Raw genomic sequence first — 24,322 nt, 5'->3', positions numbered from 1 at the left:
ATCCATTAACAAAGCTTTTATTCCCTGTAAACACAATTTAATGATTGTGTGGTATCTTTGCATGTGATTGCCCCTAATACAAACTCAGCACAAGAGGCACTCTTGGTCCTCACAAGCTCTTTGGGTCCCCTTGCAGAAAATTCACATTGCAGACTGGAATCATGTTTCAAGAACCAAGCTCTCCTATCTGTGGCAGCCTTCGCCTTCCAAAAGCTAGTGTTAAAGACATGTAGAACCATGCCAGGCTCACAAAATGTTGCCTTGCAAATATGCAGGATAGCCTTTCTTCAGCAGAAAGGAGTGGCTCCTAGAACGCTTTCCTCATATGTGAGTGTTTTCCTCTCCTGCTCCAAAGGAAAGATCAACTGCATTTGTATTATAGTAACTAAGTTCTCCTGGGTCACAAATCATTCATGGAACAAGATATCAACGATGTCTTGCTGATAGAGAGTGGACTTGTAACAGCCACAGCAGAGGGTTGCAGAGGTTGTACCCATAAGCCACTGTGATCCCAGAATCCTATCTGTAGCCAATGAAATATGAACCCCAGGCCCAAAAAGTTGAGTGATTCAGCCAACATTTATTACAAATAAAAAAGAAATAATAGCTCCTGAGACTGAAAGGACTCCAAGAGAGGATCTTGTTTGAGTGATGAGGGCTGTGTTTTTAAATGGCTATAAAATAAAGGGAATAATCTTGGTTAAGAAGTCAAAGGAAGGTTGTGGTCACGATGGCAGAATTGTGCCTGAAACTGGAACTCTGCCATGAACTAGTATAGTTTTCTAAAGGCCATCAAGGGAGGCAACCTGTGCAGCATCTGCAGAGGAGCTCCCACACACAGAGCATCTGACTTCACATCAGGTATCCAGGTGTTGAGGTCCCCAGATGATTAAGGGGACTACCTAACAATTTCAACAAATTATCTCTAAGCACTGGCTAACAGAACAGCATGGAGCTGTTCTGATTTAAATGAACCAATTGCGTTTAGATGTCAGCAATTCTCCACCATGGGTTCTATAATAGATTTTTAAGGTGTAACTTCAGATCAAAGAACATACCACATTCTTTGTAATTACAGGCTGTTGCTCCACTGACTTATCTGATGTGTCCTAAGCCTTGAGTGTCAGGTGAATGATTTGTCACATTCCTTACATTGGTAGGGTTTCTCTGGAAGGGGTTTTAAGGTGTGACTTGCACTTCTCACATTCTTTACATTTCTGTGGTTTCTCTCCAGGATTAAATCCCTCACGTGCACTTGAGCTCCTGAAGCCTTTTCCACACTTCTCACATTTGTGTGGTTTCTCTCCACTGTGGGCTCTTTGCTGCAGGAGTCTGTGTGTAGTGTCAAAAGATTACCACAATAATCGCATCTGTGCTCTTTCTTACCGTGTGGACTCTTGGATTCTGACTAACACTGGCATACACATTTAAACATTTGTCACTGTCTTTATATTTCAAGGTTCCTTTCCAGTGAGTATGCTTTTATATCCATTAGAGTGTCAGGATTCAACAGAGGCATTCCTGTGGTTACTACTGTTATGATAAAGCGCCAAGGGGAACCTTGGTGGATTTCATGGAGGGTGACTGAGGTGTCGGGACAAACATGCCAGGTAGACAGAGCTTAAGTGAGAAGTTTTATTAGAAAGGGAAACGGAGGAGGGGAGGAAAGAGAAAGGGGGTAAAGAGACACAGCTACAGAGAGGGAACACAAGAGGAGAGAGACAGGAAAAGGGTCAGCAGGAATGGACAGAGAAGAGAGCAGAAAGAGAGCGTATGTGGGCGGGGTCTGTGTTTTAAAGGGGTCCTTTATACCTCCGTGCAGACTATGTAGTCATAGAGCCCTGGGCTAACCAGGGTACTGCCTGAGTCATTCTGCCAGGTGACAGGGCAGGCCAGCATAATGCCTGAGTCCTTACAACTATATCCATATTTGCTAAAGATTTCTACAGTGTTACTTGTTTTATGAAGTTCATGATTGGAGGATTTATGAACACTTTGCTGACTTCATACCATTTATGACTTCTCTTGAATACTCATACGCTGATGGATAACATGCTTTGAATCTTGATCCAAATATAATTACACAGCCAGACTACTGTAATTCTCCATCATCACTGCAAGCCCTCTGAGCAGAATCCAGACATTGCCACTGCTCCTGGGAGAAGTCTTCAGCCACATCCACAACATCAACAGACACATGGCACACGTTTTCCTGAGAAGCAGCCATTTCTCCTCTGACTTTGCATCTCAGGGCAATGACCGACCTCTTCTTGCACTGGTGCGTTTGCTTCTGTCTCTCTTCACCTCTCAGTTCGTTCTCTGTTAGCACAGGGGGCAGGCCTGATTAATCAGTGTGAGTCTTGTGTTCCACCTCCGTCACTGCTGTCCCACCATGCTTCCCCAAATAGTGACTTTCCTGGGGCATTCATTCCTCAGGGCTCCTGCCTCTGTAGCGGGTTTTCAGGGCCCTGTGAGACCCCTCTGCCACCCCAGGTTCCACACCACACTGCTTCACGGGGTCCCTCTGGAAATAGTGAGTCTTCTTGTCCTGCTTACCCTTGGGTCCTCAGCACCGTTTCTAAATTGCTGGTCTTAATTCCCTGTGCTACTAGGGGCCCTGTTCAGAAAATCCTTCCCTAAGTTTCTAACTTGAAGCGTTTCCTTACTTTCTCCTCTAACAAATTGGGGCTATCAGGTCTTATGTTGAAGTCCTTGGTCCACTCAGAGATGGGATTTGTGTAGGATGAGGCATAATGATCTAATTAAATTCTTCTATTTATAATTATCCAGTCTGACCGGAGCCATTTGTTGAAGATTCTGTCTTTTTTCCAACTGGTATTGTTGGCTTCTTTGGGTAAGGAAGGTTTGTGTGTGTCCGATCCAGTGTTGTACTTGTCAGCTTTGGTGCCACTACCATTTTGTTCTCATTACTGTATCTCTGTGATAAGACTTAAACCGGAAAGGACGATGATAGCTCCAACTGTGCTTTTATTGCTCAAAATTGTTGTGACTGACTTGTTTTGTGTGTGTGTACATGCACGCGCACGCTCGTGTATTTTGGTGTGTGAGCTTCCATAGGAATTTTAAGATTTTTTAAAAATTTCTGTGTACAATTGCATTGGAGTTTTGATAGGAATTGCATGGAGTCTGTAAAATACTTTTGGCAGAATGGCCATTTTCACAATGCTAACCATTCTTGAGCATGGGAGCAGGTTGTGTCTGTCCATCTTCTGGTGTCTCCTTCAGTCTCTTAAAGTTTTCATCATATAAATCTTCACTCGATTGGTTAGATTTATTCCAAAACATTTGAGACTCATGAATGCTACTGTTTCCCTCATTTCCTTGTCAATGTGTTTGTTGGTGGTGTATACGTGGAGTATAAATCAGAGCACACTGACGTTTGTGTTCTGACTTTGTATTTTGATACATTGCTGGAGGTGTTTATCAGCGATAGGGATTTTTCTGGTAGTCTGCAAATGAGGATACTGTTCAGTGCACCATGCCCTTGTCTATTTGTTTTTATCTCCATCTCCTTCTCTTGTCTTATTGCTCTAGCTGAGACTTAAATGAAATGAGGAATTGGGTCCTGGGAAATACTAATAGGATTGAAAATTCTTTAGTCAAATTCACTAAAAGAAAGTGAGAGAAGACAAAAAGTATTAAAATTTCATACAGAAATGTAAAGATTACAGTAGATCCCGGGGAAATTCAGTGGATCAAAGGCTACACATTACATTTTTCACATTCCTCTAAAGTGGAAAATATAAAAGAAATGGGTGGGTTTCTGGATGCATGTGATCTATCAAAGTTAAAGCAAGATGAAGTAAATAACTTATGTGACTCCACACAACTGACATTGATTCTATAATTAAAAATTTCTTAGCTATAAAAAAGCCCAGGGCCAGATGAATTCAGCACAGAATTTCACCATTCCTTCCACAGAGAACTAAGACCAAGTCTCCTCAAATTTCTCTATAAAGTAAAAGGAAGGAACACTTCCAAATATTTTATGAAGGAAGCAGTATCCCAATACCACAACCAGACAAAGAGTAAACCAAAAAAGAGAAATATAGGCTAATCTCTCTAACCAACTTAGAAGCAAAAATTCTCAACACAATACTGGAAAAACTAAATCCTGAAACTCATTCAATGATCAGACACCATAACCAAGACAGCTTCATCCCAGATATACAGGGTTGGTGCATATACTTAAGTTAATTGTAATTCACCACATAGACTCAAGGGCAGAAACCACATGATCATCTCATTAAATGTGGGAAAGACCTGTAACAAAATCCAGCATTGCTTCCTGATAAGATTAGTGGAGACTCTATGACTCTAGAAGACATAGCTCAACATAATAAAGGTAATATGCTGGAAGCCCACAGTCAACTTCATGATAGATGAAGCAAATCTCACAGCACTTCTAGGACATTCCCATTAAAATAGTAGAATCTGTCTGTAAACCATCACTGCTGTCATGACAGTACCATCCTTTGTATGGTTATTTGATGGGTACTTTCCAAGGACCCCTTCTTGCTGCTGTGAACTCAGAAAATAGGAAAGCCACCCCACAAAGTACAGATCTTTTCACTGTGAATACTTGTCACGAACAGAAGACTAAAGGAGTGTCACTGAAAACAAGTGAGCTAATTTTCAGGACCAAATCTCCCAGTAGAGTTTCACTTCCTGGAAGGTTTTATAAGAGAGCAGACTTGGGGATCTTCATCTGCAATGGGCTGAATTCTGTGGTTCTAGCTCATGTTCTCCAGGAGGCAGATGACAATGAATGAATTTCTTTCCCCTTAACTTTAAAAGGCTATGGAGTGCAGGTATCAAGCCAAGAATTCTGCTGCTAATGTCAAAGACTTTGTGCAAATCCCAGGACATGAGGAAGCCCTTATGAAGGCAGTGGCTAATGTGGGGCCCATCTCTGTTGCCATTGATGCCAGACATAGTTCCTTCCAGTTCTATGAGAGTGGTAAGTGTCTTCCTTCTAGAAATCCATGCATAAAGGTTGTACTGCCACCATGACAAATCAATTTCATGATTTCTTTCTTTGTGTGTGTGTGTCTTTGAGTACTATTTTATTTTTTCTTCATTTTTTTATTTGAATTGGAAACAAGATTTTTTACAAGACAATCCAGTTCCCTCTCCCTCCTGTCCTCCCCTACCACCTCCCCCAACTAAAACCCTACCTATCACATATCCTTTCTGCTCCCCCTGGATGGTGAGGCCTTCCATAGGGAGTCATCAGACTCTATGGTATCCTTTGGGATAGGGCCTAGACTCACCCCTCACCCCCACCCGGTGTGTCTTGGCTCATGATTTCTTTCTTACATGATGTTTAAAGTAAATATTTCCATTTGTGGATTTTACATTCTATATGAGGAGTTTTATGTAAATTTTACTATTTTACATTACTTCAATACAATTCCATGAATGAGTCAATTAATGTTTTTTAAATTAGCCCTAATGTTCCACGTGATGTAATTTACCTGAATTTTCTCCAGCCATTTGACCTTTGAGATTTTAATGAGATATTTCATTTATGCAGATAATTTCTATAAGGAATCTTTCGATTCCAATAATTTTCATTTTCTGTTTGTTTTGCTTGGGCTTCTACAAGTAAGTCAGTAAGATTTCTTATAGGCATGCAAGCAACCATTTTACCAAAGGGTTTGTGCTCAATTTTGTTTCTGGTACATTTACCTGTGAGAGCTTACAGCTTCAGCCCTGATAGCAGAGAAGCCTCTTGTTTAGTCTTACCTGGCATGTATATCATTTCAGTAAGCTTAGAAATGCTTTTCTTATTGTTGATGGCATGGTCACTGTGAGGTCACCAAAGCCTCTCATCCCAACTTTGGTTTTATTTTTTTAAGGCATCTATTATGAGCCAAAGTGCAAAAGGGTTCACCAAAACCATGCTGTTCTGGTCGTCGGCTATGGCTTTGAAGGAGAAGAATCAGATGGCAACAGTTACTGGCTGGTCAAGAACAGGTATAAATTTCAAAAAACATTTATATTTGAAATTCAGAAAGCAACTACTGTGGTCAGTATTTAGATATGGATGTACCTGCCATTCTGTACCACATGTTGATAGAAGACATCCTGTCTTTTCTCGGCAGTGATTTTCACAGTCCTGTGTCATGCAACTATGGGTATCCAGGAGATAAACATCTGTCATTTCTGAGTCTTTCGATTAAGTGTGGTTTCTGGCTTGGTGCTTAAGGGAAGTTGTTGTAATGAACCTGCTGCACTGTGTTCTCTCTATTTAATGGTAAACCTTCTCTTCTTCCAGCTGGGGTGAAGAATGGGGCATTAAAGGCTACATGAAAATAGCCAAAGACTGGAACAACCACTGCGGAATTGCTACACATGCCACTTACCCCATTGTGTGAGACGCTGGGTGTCAAGAAGGATGACATGGACTGGGGACAGCATGTACTGAGGAGAGCTTTCCTCTTCGCAGACCAGCCTCTGCTGGGTGGAGAATGGCACCTGAGTCACTGAGGGTCCATCCATGCTTTATTTGAACTAAATTCATAAATATTAGTGCCATCAGCAGTTTTGTAGCCATGACTCTCTTATTTAAAAAAAAAATCTGTGTTTTTGTTTTCAAAAGAATGTATAAATTTACGTATTCAAAAATAAAGCTTAATTTCCAAATGACAATGGAACTTCTTTTTCTAGTTCGTCCCTTAATATAACATGAGGACATAATTGTGTGCATGTGTGCGTGCATGCATGTGTGTGTGTGCGCGCGCGCATGCGTGTGTGTGTGTGTGTGTGTGTGTGTGTGAGAGAGAGAGAGAGAGAGAGAGAGAGAGAGAGAGAGAGAGAAAGAGAGAGAGAGATATACTCAGTTAATACTGATGTAGAAGAGAGAAAAGAAATCAATGTGTCCATACAGAAACTCTTACGACGTTGTCCACTGGATCAAGTGTTCCCATTCTGTAGGAACAGGTCATGTTGGTACCTATGGCCTCCTGGGGTTAAATGCCTCTTGTCTGGCCAGGACTATAGATCCCAGTTAAACACCCATTCTGCCTTGCCATAATTGTATGAAACAATAGTGTTGCGTATGAGCTACAGATGAAGTAGTAGTATACTTTGTGCCACAAATTAGATGATGAAATTCTTCAGTGCCCTATAGTTGGTGGGCTGAGACCACCTGGACAAGGTTCAGTATAGATGTGAAATTACACAGCGAGAAGGAAGACCTGAGCAAATTGTTTCAGGACCATCCCTCTCCATCACTGGCCACTTGGCGGCAATGGCAGCAAGGATGAGGTTTCCTTTCCAGAAAACTTCTTTTGCTCTTGACCAGGCATTTTCTTCTTGATTGTGCCTTTCTGTTTGGGCTCAGGGAACTGATCTCTCCTGACTTACTTGATCTCCAGACTTATGAGATACAGAGACTTAACAAAGCCATTGTTAATTGTGAGTGACCAAGTCAATGTCACTAACATATGGCTCTATTTAGTCTGTCCATCATATCCCCATGGTCTGTATATTGAAAAGGGCTGAAATTCTCTAAAGGGTTGGGATGGGCATGAGTGTTTGGGAACAAAAAATTAGTTCATAGGTTAGAAAAATAGGTTAGAAAAAATTAAAAGTTACATACCTTGAGACAGCAACAAGAAATTCAAAAACTAAATAGTGAATTTATTTCTAGATTAAAAAAAACACAAAGATGAGATAGAGGTAGGTTTAACATGCACCACTATCATTGTGTGGACATCTGGTTATATGAGCAGAAAGTCAGGGCTGCATTTCACTCTATTATGCTTAGTGAACCAACTTCTTACTACAGTGGCAAGTGCTCTATGCCATTGCCAGTCAATGGCAAGTGTCCCATAGCATTTAACTGGTTTATCTTTGCTTACAGTGTCATGAGAAAGAGATGCCTATCCCAGAAAAGACAGATGCACAGTTACAAGTAGTTCACCAGTTACATCTTAACTACTGGCTCTGACTTTTAAAGTTAAGGCCTTGGGGTGAAAAGAACAAATAGATATTTTCACCTACCCAGTGTTTCTAAGAATTCATGGAAGAGTCTGGAGTACTGAATTGAAAGGAAATTTTATTATAAAACTGTGATGATGAACATTATGTTTAAAGGATAATTTACTGTGCTGGGAAAAGTTGTAAAAACAAATTGTTTTTAGCTTATAAGCCGTGCAGAAGCTGCTCCTATCTTGAGAAAAAATGTACTCTATCAGCTAACTTACCCAAAATGGATGACTTCCCTGAGCAGTTAGGCTATTCTTAAACACTGTTGACTGCTGTGAAATCTCCCACTGCCTCAGCTACTCTTAAAAGATAATGGGTCACACAACTAATGGGCTAACTGCTAAGTTCTACTTTTGTATGAAAAGTTTGCTTGCTCAGGGTAACCAATGAATCTGTCTGAAACCTGTTTTTAAAATGTTAAGCTTTGCCTTTACCCAGACAGGATGTGAATTAACTTGACCCCCACAATTTGTAATTTGGTGGGTTTTGCCTTCAAAGTCCTTGGACTAACAATAGCTTAGGCCCTACTTAGAGAACTCTGAGTCTGTGGTTAGGTCCTGGCCAGTACTTTTAATCAAAAGCTTCTTCTTACTAAAACCATATTCATTGTCACATTGGTGAATCTCTGAATGATCCAAGGCCCATAACAAGCAAAGCACCCAGTCCAGGACTGGGTGGGAGATCCTCGGGAGAGAATCAACATCTCAGGGTTTTCTTGGTGGACTTTGCGTGTCCCACCATGATGATAACAGACTAACTATAAGCCACCCCAATTAAATGTTTTCCTTTACAAGAGCTGCCATGGTCATGGAGTCTCTTCATGGCAATAGAAGCCCTAACCAAGACAGGTACAGACATTTAACCCATAAGAATATACAATTCATACATACAGAGAACAAATGGTGGATGCTGGGTTTGGGAGAAAGTGGAAGATTACAAATTAATTAGTACAGTTTCATATGGACTTACAAATCTATGATGATGGTATTTGCATGACAATGTAGATGTTACTAATGCCATTGATCTGAGTATTTTAAAGACTAAAATGGAAACTTTTATGTTATATATATTTTACCATAATAAAAAGAGTGATAGTTCAGATTGATCTTCTGTGTGGATTATCAGTTTATTCTCCAGCAGAAAATAGTGAATGACTAAGAAGGCACAATGATTCCATTTTATCCAACAAATATAACATGGTTAAAATATTATCATCAAAATCACATGAGAAATTCCTTAAAATATTTCTATATTGAATATGTATCTATATAATTAGGAGAGTTACAATATTTAGTACATTTCTGGGTTGAGTCCATGCTTCCTACATTGTAGAAGCTAAAATGTAAATACTATATATTCATATCCATTACTGTTTTCATCTACCTGAACGTCTTCCGTTTTCTTCATCTTAAACTCTGGCATTTTTTTTTCATAGTGGTAAGTTTCTAGAATTAAAACTCGGGATGAAGATTAAGGAAAAAAATAGAAAATTCAGAGAGGGAAATGGAAGTCATTTACAAAAGTCTCATCCATTCTTGCCTATTAACCAAGCTTTTTATAAAAGTAACTCATATTTTGCAACATAGTTTCTAAAGACAAGGGAGGAGAAAGACTTCCAGAGTAATTCCAGTTGCAGCTTTTGTACCATAGATGTTGTCCCTACATGAGCAGATTAACACAACTCCTGGCTCGTGTACACAGCTATCGATCTAGAAAATGTCTTTTTTTATTGCTACCTGTCCCTAAGGACCAACAGAATGAATGTTTTTGGAAAGGTCAGCAGTATACCTTTACAGTTTTACATCCAGAATACATGAACTCTTAAGCCCTGTGATTGAAGTGATCTTGATCATCTGTCTTAACCACAAAATATCACATTGGTATCCTATATTTGTGACATTAAGCTGACTGGACCAAGTGAGCAAGAGGAAGAACCACTTTTGACTTCTTAGGGGAAAAAAAAGTGCATAATAAACCTAACCAAAGTGCATAGTAAACCTGACCAAAATTCACGGACTCTCTACATCAGTGAAACACTTAGGAGTACAGTGGTGTGTGGCATGCAGAAATATTCCTTCTAAGGTGAAGTATAAGTTATTGCGCCTGACCCCTCCTACCATCAAGAAGTACAATGGGCCTATTTGGATTCTGGAGACCCAACTTTCTTCACTTGGGTGTATTACTCTGGCCCGTATACCCAAGTGGCTCAGAAAGCTGCTAGATTTGAGTAGGGTCTGGAACAGGAGATGGCTTTTCAACAGGTCCACACTGCTGTGCAGGCTACTCTATTGTTTGGACCCTATGATCCAGTAGATAGGATGCTATTAGAGGTGTCAGTGGTAAATAGGGATTTTTTTTTTTTGGTGCATTTGGCAGTCTCCTATAGGGGAATTATAGAAGAAACCTTTGTGATTTTGGAGCAAGGGTCTACTATTTATTATCTGTAGACAACTATTCTCCCTTTGAGAGACAGTTTTTAGCCTGCTATTGGGTCTTAGTGGAAACTGAGCATTTGAAACTAGGCCATCCACTTACCATTTCACCTGAGTGTCCCATCATGAATTGGGTATTAACTGATCCACCAAATCATGAAGTAGGATGAGTACAGCAGCAATCCATTATCAAATGGAAATGAGATATGCATGATTGGGTCTGGGTAGGTCCTGAAGGCACAAGAAAATTACATGTACAAGTTGCCCGTATGCCTATGGCTTTACTACCATTAATATGCTGTCTGCTCCCAAGCATATACGTATGGCCTCATGGGGTGTGCCCCATATGGCCTGACTGGGAAGACTGGAGCCTGCTTTACTAGTGGTTCCACATGTTATGCAAGCACCACCCAGAAGTTGCAGCTTTACAGTCTCTTTCTGGGACAAACTTGAAAGACACCAGCGAAAGGAAATTGTCACCTGATCAGAACACCAGGTAGTACACATGGCCATATGCTTTGTCATGAACCTAGTTTGTAAATTAAGTCACTTCTCAAGCAGATGATTATAGGAACACAACAAACTAGATCACATTTTACTTTTTAAATTAGTTGGGTTGTAACTTGGGGGGAAATGGACTTTTTCATTTACTACAGGTAGGATTAATATACAACAATACCTTTTATCAAAAGGAACATTCATGTTGAGTAATTAGTTTCATAACAAACTGGAAAGGGGAAGAACCAGTGAAGAGATAGGAGAGGATGAAGCACAGCTGCCAAGCAATCTCAGGAGACCTCTTCCTTCCTGTAGATATTTTTTACCCAGTCTCTAGCTCTAAAAGAAAAAAAAAAAAAAAAAAACAGGGTTAGACTGAAAATCCATACAGGATTAACTACAACCTTGTTTCCTGGGCCAACTTCCAAGTTGTCTTTATAATAAGCATTTTTCTCGTCTGAGACCATTATACTTTGGAAGGAATTCTCCTTTTCCGTCCCTGAATTCCATGACAGCAACCCAAACTCAGACATCCAGACAGTGTGGAGCTAAATCTCAGGAACTATTTAGAATTCCAGAGTATTGAGGTCCAGTCCAGTTGCCCATATAGTTACTTGAAAGGGGAAGGGATAAGTGATTAGGTCCGATGACTCAGAGTCACAGACTTGGAATTTAAAGCCTTAGTCCAGGTACAGATGGAACAGATCCTGGAATCTCAGTGACTCATGAAGAGCTCAGTCTCCAGAGTATGTGTAAAAAGGAGTGAGTATCCTCAATAATGCCACAGGATGGGGAATGACACCGGAAAAGGACCCTGGAGAGACTCCTTGTGGAATCAGGCAGATCCTAAGAATGAGATTATCGCCTCAACCTCAGCATCCCTGGTATGGAGAAGCAGAGGAGGGAGTGAGGAATCCCAGGAGGTCACCATTCCTCTCAGAAGGCCAAGGTTACAAAGGATCACTGTGACTACAATCATGGACCTGGCTACAAGAGGTCTCAGCTGACCTTCTTCATATAAGCAGCAATGACCATCACTTGTGGGATATTTGATCCTACTATGAAACTCAAGACTGTTAATAAAATCTACATTGGATCAGGGGGTTGAGCCAGCAACTAGTTGACAGGAATTAGCCATAGAGAGTGTAGAGGAGCCAAGAAGACTGAGAGAGAGAGGCATAGGAAGAAGAAAGGAGGGACTTGGAGTTTTGTGGTCTTTTGCTTTGGGATGGCTGGAAAGAATCTCTTTTTCTGGGTCTCCAGCCAAAAAAGGGAAGGGCAGCTGGCTGCTTCTCAGCCTCTCTGAGCTACCAGGTTTTCACCCCAACATCTGACTCCTGAGTCTTTATTGTTAAATAGAATGATAGACATTTAGTTAAAAACAACATTCACTCCCTATTCCTAACAGGGATCTTTATCTTGCAGATCCCAACAAGGTAAAACCCTCTGATTTCATCTGACATGAACAGAAAAGTTAGCAAGTGTCATGGCACCCATACAAAACCTTATAAGAGCAAAGCCTAGAATTCTGGAACTGGTATTCCCTTGTGCCTCACCTACACTGGTGGTTCTGGTATCCAGGGTTTTAGCACTGGAATCCTTGTCATTCAGGAAGTGAGTTGGATTTTGAAGTCACATTACCAGGTGTGAGGCTGAGGAATGAGTAGCTGTTTTCTCAGATTGTTCCAAAAAGATATGCCAGAAAGATTTGGAAGGGAAGGAACCAAGACATAGCCCTTCTCCTGGTGCATACTTGCCAAAAAGGCAGGCCTGGTGGCCCCTAACATCCCTAACTCTCGGGGATGTGTTTGTTTGTACTTGGATTCATATTCTGCGTTAGTGGAACTTAGCAGGGGTGCTTGAGTTCCTGCCCTAACTTTCCTCAATGACTGGTTATGATTGAGGCTTGCACCTTGCCTTCCCACATTGCAAGTGTGACAGCAATATAAAGCAAAGTAGAACAGAGTCCCTCCTCTGCCCACATTGATTTTGGCTGTCTTAATGCTGCCATTTCATGTTCTTGCTGTCATGATCATAGTAAGCTCATGTATGCAACACACTTGTTAAGTACAACAAATGCTGTTTCTATGCGGATGTTCACTTCTTAGGTTCTTGCAACCGTTCTGTCCCCTCTTCTTGGCCTTTGAGGTATTGGTATAATTTAGATGTCTCAATTAGAGATAAGCACTGTGTCTCAATTACTGTCTACTGAAAAGCAAGATTTTCTGATGAAGATTGAGAGCTGTACTAATCTATGGGCATAAAAATAATAACTTAAAGGCCAGTTTGATACTGTGTCCATTAAGTTCTCCCCTAGAGCTGACAACCTAATAAACCCTGGGCTTTTAACCAAGTTGACATGAGTCGCATTGACCTGAAATCCAGTCCAAAAATGGTTGCATATTCCCATAACATTTATGACACTATTGTATCAGTGAGTATATTTGGCCAGCTCAATTGTTATTGCAGCTGGGAGGGTTCACAGCCGGGTAAGCTTGTGGATTGCTCCCCCCACCCCCAGGACACTGGTAGCATGTGTAGAACATTCTAGCACTGGGATACCTACCCAGTAGCATGCAGCATCAGGTCACAACACTTAATTTCTCCATGCCTATGACTCAAGCTTATGTTGTTAGGCTATAGAATCTTCTCATGCAGTTCTGAAGAGAAGCCAGGAGGAATGGCAATAATCTGTAATGTTTAGGGGTATCCGTGTGTCCTCAGTGACCAACAACTCAAAAATAGGTAAATTCCTGGAACTGGGATATTTATGTGATAGCTTATAATGTAATAGAATTAGCTCTAAAGACTATACTTTCAGGGATGACTTTTATAATTTGTTATTAGAATTGTCTCTATGCCCCCATTATGGAATAACTTTATGTATGTTAGTTACTTTTCTGTTGTGGTGATAAAACATATGAGCAATGCCACTTATAGAAGGTTTATTTTGCTTACAATTCCAGAAAGACAAGTCTGTCATAGTGGGAAAGCATGGCAGCAAGCAGCAGATATGGTGGCTGGAGCAGAAGCTGAGAATTCACGTTTGAAACTGCAAGCTCATTCCCAATAACAGACTTCCTCCAGCAAAGCCATACCTCTTAAACCTCCCCAAACAATGCCACCAACTGGGAACAAGTACTCACACATCTCATCCACATCTGAGGGAAATGTCTTGGTTGAGGTTTCTATTGCAACCATGAAACACCATGGCCAAAGCAACTTGAAAGGGTTTATTTGACTTACTTCTCAGTCCGTTGAGATAAGCCAAGGCAGGAACTCAAACAGGGCAGTAACCTGGATGCAGGAACTGAGACAGATGCCATGAAGCAGTGCTTTTTGTTTTGTTTTGTTTTTTTACTGACTTGCTCCTCATGGTTTGCTCAGACTGATTTCTTATAGAAACTAGGGTTAGCAGTCAAGGTTGGCCCCACCCACAACGGGTGGAACGATCATGCATCAATCATTAATTAAGAAAATGTCCTGCGGCCTTTTGTGTACACAACAATCTTATGGAGGCATTTTCTCAGTTGAGGTTCCCTCTTCTCCAAGGACTCTAACTTGTGTCAAGTTGGCATGAAACTAGTCAGACATTTCCATAGTCCCACACAAACCACCACATATAAACTCCTATTACGCATGTCCATGTAAATATTGTGAAAGCTTTTACAATAACACGCATTTGTGTGGGATGTCCATAGGTCTTTTCTATCGATTATCTCTTCCCATATTTCCTCCTCTACCTTATCCTCCCAATCCCCACATCGTTTAACCCTTCCTATTCCATTATCCACCACTTTTCCCTCTTTTATGGGGCCTTTATTTTTCTTGACTTCACTTGGGGATCCAGTTTTAAGCAAGTTTTGGCAATGAGAGAGAGAACTCATGACATTTGTATTTCTGGGTCTGGGTTACCTCATTCAGAATGTTTATTCTCAACTCCATTAATGAATGGACCTATGACTTTCATAATTTTATTTTCTTTACAACTGAATAGTACATCACAATGTGTGTGTGTGTGTGTGTGTGTGTGTGTGTGTGTCTGTGCTGTGTTTGTGAGAGAGAGAGAGTGTGTGTGTGAGTGTGTGTGTATGTCTGTGCCTTGAGTGTGTGTGAGAGAGAGAATGTGTGAGTGTGAGAGTGTGTGAGAGTGTGTGTGTGTGTGTGTGTGAGAGTGTGTGTATGCCTGTGCCGTGTGTGTGTGTGTGTGTGTGTGTGTGTGTGAGTGTGTTGTGTGAGTGTGTTGTGTGAGTGTGTTGTGTGAGTGTGTGTTTGCCTGTGCCGTGTGTGTGTGTGTGTGTGTGTGTGTGTGTGAGAGAGAGAGAGAGAGAGAGTGTTGTGAGTGTGTGTGTGTGAGTGTGTGTGTGAGAGAGTGTTGTGAGTGTGTGTGTGTGAGTGTGTTGTGAGAGTGTTGTGAGTGTGTGTGTGTGTGTGCTGTGTGTGAGTGTGTGTGAGTGTGTGTGTGTGAGAGAGAGAGAGTGTGTGTGAATGTGAGTGTGTGTGTGAGTGTGTGTATGCCTGTGCCGTGTGTGTGTGTGTGTGTGTGTGTGTGTGTGTGTGTGAGAGAGAGAGAGAGAGAGAGAGAGAGAGAGAGAGAGAGTCTGTGTGAGTGTGTGTGTGTGTGAGAGAGAGAGAGAGAGAGAGAGAGTCTGTGTGAGTGTGTGTGAGAGAGAGTGTGAGAGTGTGTGTGTGAGAGAGAATGTGTGTGTATGTGTGTGTGTGTGTGAGAGAGAGAGAGAGTGTGTGTGTGAGTTGTGTGTGTGTGTGTGTGTGTGTGTGTGTGTGTGTGTGTGTGTGTACCAAATCTTCATTATCCACTCCTCAGTTGATAGGAATATATGCTATTTCCTTTTCCCAGCTATTGTGGACCGAGTAGCAATAAACATATAGAGCAGGTATCTCTATAGCAAAACAGATAGTTCTTTGGGTTCATATCCCAAAGTCGTATAACTGGATCAGTAGTAGGTCTATGTCTAGATTTTTGAGGAACTTTTACAATGATTTCCAGACTGGCTTCACTAACTCGTATTCCCAGCAGAAAATAAGTGCTCATCTATAACAGCATTAGTTGTTTGGGTTTTATTTTTATCCTTTTTATTCCATCTTAGCGATTGTGACTGGGGTAAGACAAAGTATCAAAGTAGTTTTATTTTGTATTTCCCTTATGAATAAGGATGTTGATCAGCCTCAAAGAATACTTCTCAGCCACTTGCATTTCTTCTTAGAAAACTCTGTTTAGTTCCATGACCCAATTTTGAGTTAATTTTTTTGTTTTCTTGTTTACCTTTTTAAAATTATTTATATTCATTCATTTCATTTTGTTTTATTTTTGTTTTTCAAGACAGAGTTTCTCTGGGTAGCCCTGGCTGTCCTGGAACTCACTCTGTAGACCAGGCTGACCTCAAACTCACAGAGATCCACCTCTCTGTTTCCTGAGTGCTGGAATTGAAGACATGAGCCCCATATACTTCAGATTTGAATCTGCTGTTACACGTATGATGAAATGTTCCCATTCCTGCAGGCTACTTTATCACTTGAATAATGGTATCTTTTGCCATGTTTAGCTTTCTTAAATCTTTGTGAGGCCTCTATGTGTCTATTATCAGTCTTGATGCCTGTGCTACTGGGATCCTGTTCAGAGTATTCTTAGACATGTAAGTTGAAGTGTATTCCATACTTTCTCCTGATCCATGGTATCAGGATTTACATTGATGTCCTTTGATCTACTTTGTGTTAAGTTGTATGCAGAGTGAAAGGTAAGGGTCTAGTTCAATCTTCTATATGCCAGTATCCATAAGATAAGAATTATTTGTCAAAGATACTGTCTTGTTTGTTTGTTTGTTTTTGGTTTTTTTCAAGACAGGATTTCTCTGTGGCTTTGGAGGCTGTCCTGGAATTAGCTCTTGTAGACCAAGCTGGTCTCGAACTCACAGAGATCTACCTGCCTCTGCCTCCCGAGTGCTGGGATTAAAGGCACCAATGCCCGGCTAAGATACTGTCTTATCTCCAATGTGATCCCACTGGACTCTTTCAAAAACTTCCTGGCTGTGCTTACATCTGGGTCCTGGATTATGTCACTTTCATCAACGTGTAGGATTTTGCACCAGTGAAATGCTATTTTTTTTAACTTTTGTTCTATAATATAACTAGAAACCAGAAATGGTGATAGCTTCAGCAGTGATTTTATTAGTCAGGATTTTTTAGCTATTCCTTATCTTCTGTGTTTCCATTGAATCTTAATTTTTTCTATTTCTGTGAAGAATTTAATTGGAATTTTGTTAGGAATTACATTGAGCCTTTAGGTATCTTTACAATTTTCACATTGTAAATCCTACCTAACAATTAGCAAGGGATGGCTTCCCATATCCTGGTAACTTTTTCAATTTCTCTCTTCGGTGTCTTACAGTTTTCATTGTACAAGCCTACATGGTTATATTTATTCCAAATTATCTGTGAGGCTATTGTGAATAGCTTTGTTTCTCTCATTTCTTTTTCAAGATGTGTTTTGCTGTTATATAGAAATTATACTTGTTTTATGCATTGATTTTGAATTCTAGTACTTTGCTGAAAGGGTTTATCCACCCTGGATGCTTTATGGTAGTGTTTAGAATCTTTTATGTGTGGAATCATACCATTGCAAAGAAGGATACTTTACCTTACCCCTTGTCTATTTGTGTCCTCTTTATTGCCTTTTCTCTTCTTTCCTCTAGCTAAGACTTTAAGCATAATATTATGTTAAGGAAATGAAAATTTAAAGAGATTAACAAGATTTTAAATCTTTTAGCTAAGATAACTAAAAGGAAATTATCAGAGAGCCAAATTAACAAAATCAGGGATGGAAAGTGAGGCATTACAACAGATGCTGAGGAAATTTGGAGTCCCATAAGGACATCCATTTCTATGTTATATCCCACTAAATTGAAAATATAAAAGAAATGGGTGGATTTCTAGATGTATATACACGCCAAAGTGAAGTCAAGATGAAACAAATAATTTAAACAGACCCAAAACAACCAACATAGAAGCAACTATTTAAAATGTCCAGACTGTAAAAACCCAGGACCAGGTAGAGTCAGCGTTCAATCTACCATCCTTCTAAAGGATAAAACACCAATTCTTCTCAAATTAGTCCATAAAATAGAAAAGGAAAGGGCATTTCCAGATTATTTTTATGAAGCCAGTAGTACCTCAATACCAACATCAGACTAAGACCAAACAGAATGATAGATTTGTGTGCTAAACTTTCTGATCTATGTAAATGTATCAATGCTCAATAAAATCCTAACCAACTGAATCCTAGAACACATGAAATCATCTTCACTTCAGGGATGCAGAGCTGGTGCATTTGCTGAAGTCAATAAATGTGCACAACCACACAGATTCAATGACACAAACCATGTTATCATTCTATTAAATGCTTATCCCTGGCATAGGTGTGGACATTGGGAGCCCATTCCACATAGAGGAATACTCCCTGAGCCAAGACACATGGGGGTGGGGGGTGGGGGGATGGGAGATGGGGGGTGGGGGGTGGGGGATGGGGGTATGGGGGCATGGGGTGGGGGATGGGGGGGTGGGCCTGGGCCCTATCCCAAAGGATATGATGGACTCTGATGACACCCTATGGAGGACCTCACCATCCAGGGGGAGTAGAGGGGATATGTGATAGGTAGGGTTTTAGTTGGGGGGGAGTGGTAGGGGAGGAAGGGAGGGAGAAGGGAGAAGGGAGCTTGTTTCTAATTCAAATAAAAAATCTGAAAGAAAAAAAGATGGAGTGTAACAAAAAATCTTTCCAACAGCTGCCCAAGCCCTGTCGCCATGTGGTTTCCCAAAATTACACACAGAGATTAATATTAGGTACAATGCTGATGGCCAATGATTAGGATTTCTTATCTGCTAGCTCAGTCTTAACTATCAACTATAACTATTAAACTATATATTTTATAAACTTATCTTACTGAGGATGCCAGTGGAATGCCTTTAACAAAATCCCACACTGCTTTTCCATAAAAGTCTTGGCGTATCTAAGGATACAGGAGACAAAGACCAACACAATGAAGTCAATGTGCAGAAAGCCCACAGCCAAAACCATTGTAAGTGAAAGAAAGCTTGAAACATATTCACAGAAATAAAGAAATCCAGGTTTAGGTCTTAGAAGCTCTCTGTAAACCACGGGTGTTGTCATTACAGTGTCAGCCTTTGTTTAGGAGTACAGTTTCCATGAACCTCTTCTTGCTGCTTTGAACACAGAAACTATGAAAGCCACTCCACAAAGAGTACAGATTTCTCATCTGTGAACATTCATTATGAACAGAAGACGTAGGGAGTATCACAGATTGTGAGCTGTTTCCATGTCAGGTCTTCCGGTGCCATTGTCCTTTCGGTGACGTTTTATAGGGGCACAGACTTAGACGTCCTCACCTTTGGCCTGCCAAGTGCTGTTTTTCTAGCTGTACTTCCCATGAGATGGATGGCAGTAACTGCATTTTTCTTCCTTCAACTTTAAAGGGAGAGAAGAGGATATGAGGGAGCAGAAAGGTTGAGTCAGGCAAAGAATAGACGATAACAAGAATGGAGATATCATAATAGATGGAAACATTTTAGGTTTACAGAAAAATCAGGCACTAGGGAAATGTTTGGAGATGTACAAAGATGACAACAGGTAACAATCTAAGCAATAGAGGAGAGGCTACCTTAAATGCTCTCCCCTGATAATGAGATTGATGACTGACTTATATGCCACCTGATAGCCCTCATCCAGCAGCTGGTGGAAATAGAAGCAGACACCCACAGCTAAACCTTGAACTGAACTGGAATCCAGTTGCAGAGAAGGACGAGTGAAGAGCAAAGGGGTCAAGACCAGGCTGGTGAAACCCATAGAAACAGCTGACCTGAACTCTTGCTCTCCAGACTGATAGCTGGGAAACCAGCAGGAGACTGATCCAGACCCCAGGAACATGGGTTTCAGTGAGGAAAATTCGGAAATCTACAGGACCTCCTGTAGTAGATCAGTACTTATCCCTAGCACAGGTGTGGACTTTGGGAGCCCAGTCCACATAGAGGAGTACTCCCTGAGCCAAGACACACAGGGGTGGGCCTAGGCCCTATCCCAAAGGATATGATAGACTCTAATGACCCCCTATGGAAGGCCTCACCATCCAGGGGGAGCAGAAAGGATATGTGATAGGTAGGGTTTTAGTTGGGAGGGAGTGTGGTAGGGGAGGACGGGAGAGAGAAGGGAACTGGGATTGTCATGTAAAACAATCTTGTTTCAATTCAAATAAAAAATCTGCAAAAAAAAAAAAAAAAAAAAAAAAAAAAAAAAAAAAAAAAAAAAACTTTAAGGGGAGAGACCCTGGAGGTATAATCCCAAGAATTCCATCCTAGTATCACAGACTTGGGACAAATCCCAGTGGCTGAGGACATGTTCAGCATGGCACAGATAGGGCCTGTCTCTGTTGCAGTTGATGCCAGCTGCACTTCCTTCCAGTTCTACAACAGTGATAAGCATAGTTCCTTTTAGTAAGTCATGAGGAAAAGTGGTCCCATAATCATGACTTTTTTTTGGTTTTTCGAGACAGGGTTTCTCTGTGGCTGTCCTGGAGCTAGCTCTTGTAGACCAGGCTGGTCTGGAACTCACAGAGATCCACCTGCCTCTGCCTCCTGAGTGCTGGGATTAAAGGCATTCGCCACCACTGCCCAGCTAATAATGACATTTCACTTTTAATGTAACTGTTTCATTTGTGGTCTTTACATACTACAGCTGAAGTATTGGAGGTATTGTCACATTTCTTTTGTTGAATTCCATGATTGGAAGTTCATTGTGATATTTAAATTTAGCTATTTTTCATGTGTATTAATTTACCTGATTTTCATTATTTATTGAATCTTTAATATTTTAAATAAAGATAGCACTTCTTCAATGAGGTCTAACAGGAGCTTCTGGATTCTGGTAATTTTGAGTTCCATCGTATTTGCTTGACTGACATTGTAAAAATAGGTGGGTGGGATTCTTTGTACACATCTAAGCAGGTGTCTAATCAAAGGACTTATGCTAAATTTTATTTCTGGTGTATTTACTTGAGAGATTACAGCCCTAACCCTGATAACAATGAACCCTCTCACTCAGTCTTACCTAGCATTTATATAATTCTAGTGAACTTAGAATGTTTCACTCATGTAGCCACCATCAGGCCCTTGGAGTCTGCACCCACTGTTTTGTCATTATTTTTAGGTGTTTATTCTGAGAGACAGAGCAGAAGGAATTTCCCAACTCACGCTGTTCTGGTTGTTGTTGGTGGTTTTGGTGGAGAACACTAGCATGAACTGGCTGATGAAGAACAGGCATAAGTTGCCAAATGTTTATATTTCATAATTAAAAATGAATTACTGTTTGCAGTCAGCAGTTGGCAACAGAGACAAGGAATCATCATCCTACAGAGAGGGAACACAGAAGTTTCAGAGTATGCCTATGAAAGACCCGCTCGGAATGCTTCTGCATGCCCCCTGCCCCTCTGTCTTCCCCGCCTGTGCCGGTGCTGGGTGTTCTCTTTGGAGCAGGCGGGAGGAGCAGTTGACTGAGGGCAGCGTGGCGGGGACTGAGCAGGGCAGGGCCAGGGTTCGGCCAGGGGCTGGAGAATGCAGCGCGGGCGGCGCCTGGAAGGGGAACTTGAGCTGGGAGAGCAGCGGTGCTGCTTGTCCAGGAGCTGCGAGCGGGGAGCCGCCTCCAAGGCCAAGGACACGGGGGCCGCGGAGCTGCCGGGGCCTCCCAAGCCTTCACCCCGGCAGGGCTCGCGCCCCCGGCCCGCCCCGCCTGGCACCGCGCCTCGGGGCTGGGGCCGAGCAACGAGCACCAGGTGGGCCGGCCCGGGGCCCCGCCCCCACACCCCCACCTGATGAGAAACACTCCGTCCCAAGGTCTCCGCCCCCAAGGTCAGCCATCTGGACGCGGAGGGGGGGGAATTGAGTCTGTTGTACCAGACACCAGACCTTGAGAATATGCTGATCTGGAATGGCTCTGTGTCTCATTTGAACCATCCAATAGAAATGATTCTGTATTTCGCCTCATTTGAAAGACTCTGTGTTTCACCTCATTTGAATGACTCTATACTTCGCCTCATTTGAATAACCCTGTATAGCGCCTCATTTACTTTGACCAATGGGAATAGCTCTGTACAATGCCTCATTATAATTATCCAATAGAATCCCTGCTTCTAGCTTGCGCCTTTTTCCCTATATAAGGACCCCTTTCCCTTGGCTCGGCGCGCTTGGCCTCACAGAAGCTAAGTCGCCCGGGTACCCGTATCTCCAATAAAGCCTCTTGCAGTTTGCATCCAAGTTCGTGGTCTCGCTGATTCCTGGGTGCGGGTCTCCTTCTACGAAAGTACCTCTTCGGGGGTCTTTCACCTATAATCACAAATATATGTAAACTTTAAAAAAAATGAAAGAAAAAAGTGTAGTCAGACTTCCCTTGGACTGCCAGCTCCCAAATAATGACACGGAGAATGAAAGCTTGGCCTTCGCCACGGCTAGTTCTCAACCAGCTCTCAAACCTTAAATGAACCCATTTATGTTAATCTAAGTTCTGCCATGTGACTCATTACCTCTTGTCCACACCATACATCCGACTTGCTCCATGCCTCACAGTCCTGTGTGAGGTCACTGTTAGTATCAGGAGCTGAGCCTCTGCCTTCTCAGATCCTGTCAGTTAAGTGTGGCCTATGATTTGGTGTTTAAACGGGGTTAATGTAATCAAACTGCCATGATGTGTTCACTCTACTAAGTGGAAATTGTGCTCTTCTTCCAGATGAGGTGAAGAACTGGCCATGAAGTACTGCATGGCATTCTCAAAGACTGCAACAACCACTGTGGGATTTCTTCATAAGCCATGTAGTCTATTGTGTGAGCTGCCTGATAGTGACAGGGAGTAAGCTGGGGACTGCATGAACTGAGAGGGCCTTTGCCTTCATAGCAACCAACTTGTGCTGTGTGGGATACAACACCTGATACTTTGGAGATCCAAATTCAGATGTGAATCCCAGGACATTTTTACTCTAAGTAGATATTAATCCACTGTTATCAGCATTTTTGTACCAACGAGTCCCTGTTGGAAGGTTTTTGCTGACTGGTAGAGGCTGTAGTCTCCCATGGCCTGGCAGTTTATCTCAATAACTACACAACAGAGAAACTCCCCCAGAGTTTCATGCCTCTATTTGCCTTTATCTTGAGAATGTCTCTTGGTCTGGTGGGCTGATCTTATCTAAAAGTTGTCTCTAAACCAGATGCCTAATTCATATGCTAACCTTATCATAGGTACATAGGTAAGGAAAAAGTAGGTTTAGTTCTCCCTCAGACCTCTCAGGCTTCAGTGTCAGGGTACAAAGGAGAAGAAGGGAGTCATTGACAGCCAGACAAGCCATGCTGGCTTGGGTAGGGCTGTGCAGGATCCACTACTCCCTGAGCCTTGTGAAGAAAACACATGGGGGCTGACAGTCCTGTGCAAGTTCTAAAGCAATTGCTTAAAGCTCTCCAACAAGTGAGTACTTGTCCTCTATGACTTCATGGCAGCCTGAAGATGTTATACACAATTCTGCACCCCTGGGCATTGGGAGCTGTGTTCTCTTTCACCTGATCTACACCCAATCTTATGAAATCTTTGATGTTATATGTGCCCAGCGACACCTGTAGAGCCAGGGTAAATATGCTGGGAATATTGCAAGGTCTGAACAAAACTATGAAGCAGTAACTCCATCTCACTAACCCCCCTAACGGCATTTGACAAGCTCCGACTGACCAGCCATGAGAAAATGACCTAGCACCATCTTGTGGCAGGGCTCTTAATAAGGCGGTATGGTAGATTTTGTTATACAGAGAGCATGATTGCACTCTGTACTGTTCTTCACAAAAAATAACACCAAACCATCCTCTAGAACTGCATCTTTAGTTTGTGCTGGAGAACAAAAATTTAGATGTTTGGCTTAGTGAAAACTGCTTTCCCTGGAAGAGGCTTCTGGACCCTCCCATCCTGCTCCTCCATCTAGCAGTAAAAAGTGAAATCACAACTAATTTTCCACACTTAAGGAAAGATTTCAGACACTCCAGAAGACAACTGAGGCAGGTACAGTGTTGTCTTGACTCTCCAGAGTTCTCAGAGATAAGGGGGGATCTTGCAAAATGATACCAGACTTCCTTAGAAGTGAGAAAGATTGTGTCTAGCTTTTTCTTGTCTATGGAGATGATGGTGTCCTCACCAAATCCCCATGAGAAATTATCCTCCTGACTTACACTCCCCAAACCACAGATTAAATGGCTCCTCTCAACCAAGACCACCAACACATGATGAAAATGAGGATGGCTGCATCAGGAAGATGATAGAA

At 41.7% G+C, this 24,322-nt stretch overlaps 1 protein-coding gene across 2 annotated transcripts in view; it reads left to right on the top strand.

Moving 5' to 3' along the window:
- Testin-2 overlaps positions 1-24,322 on the top strand; it is a 66,738-nt gene that overhangs the window by 7,196 nt on the left and 35,220 nt on the right. Inside the window, exons 6-8 of one of the 2 annotated variants that reach the window (XM_027409682.2) lie at positions 4,819-4,981; positions 5,883-6,000; positions 6,302-6,680. In XM_027409682.2, coding sequence (XP_027265483.1) covers positions 4,819-4,981; positions 5,883-6,000; positions 6,302-6,401 — 381 coding nt within the window. In that variant the 3' untranslated portion in view covers positions 6,402-6,680. Of the gene's footprint in view, positions 1-4,818; positions 4,982-5,882; positions 6,001-6,301; positions 6,681-24,322 lie in introns of those variants that run through there. The other variant, XM_027409684.2, reaches the window with a different exon arrangement.

This window comes from Cricetulus griseus, chromosome 3 (assembly GCF_003668045.3).
Source record: "Cricetulus griseus strain 17A/GY chromosome 3, alternate assembly CriGri-PICRH-1.0, whole genome shotgun sequence".
In the NCBI taxonomy this organism is placed as follows: domain Eukaryota; kingdom Metazoa; phylum Chordata; class Mammalia; order Rodentia; family Cricetidae; genus Cricetulus; species Cricetulus griseus.
This window is presented reverse-complemented; position numbering and strand designations above follow the sequence as displayed.